We start from the raw sequence: 4475 nt of genomic DNA on the forward strand, positions 1-4475 counted from the left end.
AGCCAGTCCACTGATGAACTCCAGGTTGGGGGTTATGGGCTAGAAACCCCATGCCTCCCCCTAGCCTCTTCCTTATTCTACTCAAAGGAGCAGGGACATTCCCTATCACTCCCCACCACTCCCCTCGAGTGTATTTCCCCATCATTACCTCCTCGGTCTGCTGATAAGAGTTCAGTTCGTTCTCCATTGCCTCCTCATTATTCCGCTTACAGGCTGACAGCAGAACCTGGCCGGAGCTGCCCGGGGAATCCTTCTCTTCAGCCAGCTGGCACTCCGTATAGAGAGACCTGTCTATCAGCTCCTTTAGGCTGCCGGCCACCTTCAGAAAGATCCGGCCCATTTTGGTGGTAACGGCTTCCGAGAGTCCTTCCAGAAACCTGGTCCGTAGAATGGCATCGGACCAAGACAAATGTCGGGCCAGCAGCAGGAAGTCGGTGGCGTACTGCCTGACTGACTTCTGGCCCTGCTTGGGATGGCAAAGAACAGCGCTGAGGATGTCTATCTCGGACAGTGAGTCGTATAAGCCCTGTGACCTGCTCAGGAAAGATTTGGTTTCTTCTGAGAGGGGGTGGCCTACCTCCATCTGCAAGATGGACCACCTCTCTGCTGCCCCCAGATGAAGAGACACCAGAAATGCCATTTTCTCTGAGTCGTTCAAAAAGCCCTTCATTTGCTTCTCCTCATCGACCTCCATCTCCTCCTCCACAGAGCATGCGCCCCGGGCTGCTTCCTGCTCTTCTAAGAGGTAACAGAGTGCTGGGGTCAGCATGCCAAAGGATGGGACTTCCTGTGGGGGTGGCTTCCTTGTCTCAGCGGTTGTGGCAGTCATGCGTGGTGTGGACTTTGATCCAGACACCGTGACATTAATGTGAGAGGCAGATGTTTCTCCAGAGTCTGTGGCATTGATTTCCAGAGTGGACATCATTCCGGAGGCTGTGGCTGCCATCTGTGGGGTGGACATGGCTCCCGGGACTGGACGCCTCACTGGTGGCACGGACATCCCTCTGGGGGCAGTGGCTCTCAGAAGTGGCGTGGACATCATTCCAGAAGCTGAGGCTCTCATTGGTGGCGCAGGCATCCCTCCGGAAGTTGCGTATGTTGTTTGTGGCAAGGACATAGATCCAGAACTCGTGACTCTAGTTTGCAGTGTGAACACTGTCCCAGAGGCCATGCTTTTCATTAGCGGCACAGACATGTCTCCAGAAGTCATGGCTGACATCAATGGCATGGGCATTGTTCCAGGGGCTGTGGCTCTCGTTAATGGCTTGGACATCCCTCCGGAGGCCACGGCTGTCATTTGTGCAGTGGACATCTTTGCAGAGGCTGGACCTCTCAATATCTCTGTGGATACAACTTCAGAGGCTGATGGTCTCCGTGAGTGGTGTGGATTGCTGACTCCGGAGACTGGGGCTCTTACTAGTGGCGGAGACATCACTCCAGAGGCTGGAGCTCGCTGAGAGTGTGCACATCTCTCCAGAAGCTGCGGGCATCATCTGCGGTCGGACGTTGCTCAGAGGCTGGGGTTCTCATCAGTGGCAGGGACACCCCTGCAGGGGCCATGGCTGGCATTCGAGGCATGGGCATCGCCTCGGAGGCCATGCATCTCATTAGTGGTGTGGACACAGCCCCAGGGACTGGAGCCCTCATTTGTGGCATGGGCATCATTCCAGGGGCTGGAGCTGCCATTTGTGGAGTAGACATTGGCCCATAAGCTGGGACTCTCAGAGATGTGGCCATCTCTCCAGCAACGGGGGGTCTCATGAGTGGTGGGGACATCTCTCCAGAGCATGAAGCTCTTGTGAGCAGTGCAGACATCTCTCCGGGGTCTGGGGCTCTCATCAGTGGTGCGGACAGCACCCCGGAGGTTGGGGCTCTCATTTTTGGGGTGGCCATCATTTCAGAGGCTGGGTTTTGCATGTGCAATGGGGACATGCCTCCAGAGGTCATGGATCTCATGAACGACATGGACATCCCTCCAGAGTCTTGGGTGCCCATTGGCTGACTGGGCATCCTTCCAGAGGCTGTGGCTCTCATTAACGCTGTGGGCATTTCTCCAGGGCCTGAGGCTCCCATGAGAGGCATGGACAGAGCTCCAGAAGCTGCAGCTGTCATTTGCGGTGTGGACATGTCTCCAGAGGCCGGGGCTCTCATTAGTGGTGTGGACATTGCTGCACAGGCAGTGTCTGTCATCGGCCGCACGGACGTGGCTCCAGAAGCTGTGTCTCTCATTAGCATGGCGGAGATGTCTCCAGAAGCTGTGGTTGTCATTTGCTGCATGAACATGGATTCTGAGGCTTTGGATGTCGTTAGTGGCTTGGACAATGTTCCCGAGGCCGTAGCTCTCATTTGTGGCAAGGACATCACTCCTGGGGCTGCGTCTCTCATTAACAGTGTGGACATGGCTCCAGAGGCTTTGGCTGTCATCAGTGGGGTAGACATTGCTCCAGAGGCTGAGGCTCTCATCTGTGGTACAGCTGTCATTCCCAAGGCTGTGGCTCTCCTCTGCGGCATAGACATCGCTCCAGAGACAGGGGCTCTCATTTGCAGTATGGACATTGGCCCAGAGGCCTGGGCTGACATTTGTGGTGTGGACATTGTTTCCGATGCCTGGGCTGAGATGGGCTGTGTGGACATTGGCCCAGAGGCTGAGGCTCTCCTTAGCGGCGTGGACATCATTGCAGAGACTGGGGGTCGCATTCGCACTGTGGACATTGCCCCACTGGCTGTGGCTTTCATGAAGCCTGTAGACACCGCTCCAGAAGTTCTGGCCATGGTGAACTGTGTGGACATGACTCTAGAGGCCGCGGTTGCCATTTGCTCAGTGGACATGGCTCCAGAGGTTGTGACTGGCATCAGTGGGGTGGGCATTGCTACAGAGTCTGGGACTGTCTTAAGCAATGTTGGCATAGTGCCAGAGCCTAGAGCTCTCCTTCGTGGTATGGACATCGCTCCAGGGTCTGAGGCTCGCGCCGGCACTGCGGACAGCCCCCCAGAGGCTGCTGCTCTCATGGATGGAGTAGACATGATTTGAGGGTCTAGACTTTGTGTTAACTGCAGGGGCATCGCTCCAGAGTCTTGGGCTGACATCAGCTGGGGGGGCATCACTCCAGAAGTTAGGGCTGTCATTAGCAGTGGGGACATGGCTTCAGTGTCCGGAGCTGCCTTTGGCAATGCGGACACCTCTCCAGCATCTGAGACTGACAAGAGTGGTGTGGACATGGCTCCAGAACCTGGCACTGACATTAGCGGTGAAGACGCTACTCCAGAATCTGGGCCTGACATTAGCTGCATGGAGATGTCCCCAGAGTCTTGGGTGCTCGTTGGCTGGGCTGACGTGGTTTCTGAAGCTAGGGCTGACATTATCAGTGAGGATATGGCTTCCGAGTCTGTGCCTGACATTAGCAGCGAAGATATCTCTCCAGAGGCCAGAGCAGTCATGAGTACTTTGGACATTGCTTCGGTGTCTTCATCTGTAATTTGCAATGGTGACATTGCTTCAGAGCCTGGAGCTGGCATTGGCTGCTGCGTGGACATCACTCCAGGGTTTATATCTGGCATTAGGAGTGGAGATATCTCTCCAGGATCTGGGGCCAGCATCAATGGTGAGGACATCGCTCCAGAGGATGGAGTGCTCATTATAGGCGCGGACATCGCTCCAGAGGATGAAGCCGGCATTGCCAATGGTGACATCTCTGCAGAAGGCGGTGCTGCCATTAGTCCTGCAGACATCGTTCCAAAGTCGGGAATTGTCATCAGCCCCGGGGACATTAATCCATAGTCTGATGTGGACAGCAATGGGGACAATGTTCCAGAATCTGAGGCTGGCATGAGCAAGGGGGACAGTGCTTCCGCATCTGAGGCTGGCATGAGCAGTGGGGACAGTGCCCCAGAGTCTGAGGCTGGCATCAGCGGTGGGGACAGTGCTCCAGCGTTTGGTGCTCCCATCAGAGGTGCAGACATGGTGTCAAAGCCTGGGGATGTCATCAACTGTGCAGACATCGCTCCAGGGTCTGACGCTGACGTCGAGACTGTAGGCTGTACATGAGACTGTAAGATTTGAACCTCTGCTCTGGTCTCTATTATTGGTCCAGAGAAGGTCGTCCCCCTGTTTTGGGGGTCAACATTTTCCTCCCTCAGCATATTGTTGAATCGGAGGGAGTGTAAAGGTATCGACATATCGGCCATGGCCACAAGATAGTGTGGAGAGAGTCCCTAAAGTGATGAGATCAAGGAGTCGTGCTGAAGCCCAAATGGCAAGAAAAATCTGTAAACAGGAAATAAGTTTAGTAGTCAAAAGCCAATATCAAAAAGATTGGGAAATAGACCAATGATTCGCGATGGAGACTTTTTCTGTGTGTTGCCAGCTACGTGGCACCAGAGATGGGCCTATCAGGTTAAAGAAGCTGTGCAACAGCGAACGGACTTAAAGCTGGAACCAAGATCCCTTCCACCCCTATTCTTTTCAAACCAATCCA

The 4475-nt window shown here is 54.7% G+C and overlaps 1 protein-coding gene across 1 annotated transcript in view; it reads right to left on the reverse strand.

The window, feature by feature from the left end:
* The window catches only part of RTL9 (retrotransposon Gag like 9), a 7840-nt gene extending 3664 nt beyond the window's left edge, over window positions 1-4176 (reverse strand). Inside the window, 4 exon segments of the mRNA XM_040627335.1 lie at window positions 82-1454; window positions 1456-1497; window positions 1499-1562; window positions 1602-4176. Of these exon segments, the coding sequence (XP_040483269.1) occupies window positions 82-1454; window positions 1456-1497; window positions 1499-1562; window positions 1602-4176 (4054 nt within the window).
* Between the last annotated feature and the right edge of the window lie 299 nt (window positions 4177-4475).

This window comes from Ursus maritimus (assembly GCF_017311325.1).
Source record: "Ursus maritimus isolate PB19 chromosome X unlocalized genomic scaffold, ASM1731132v1 scaffold_X1, whole genome shotgun sequence".
Classification (NCBI taxonomy): domain Eukaryota; kingdom Metazoa; phylum Chordata; class Mammalia; order Carnivora; family Ursidae; genus Ursus; species Ursus maritimus.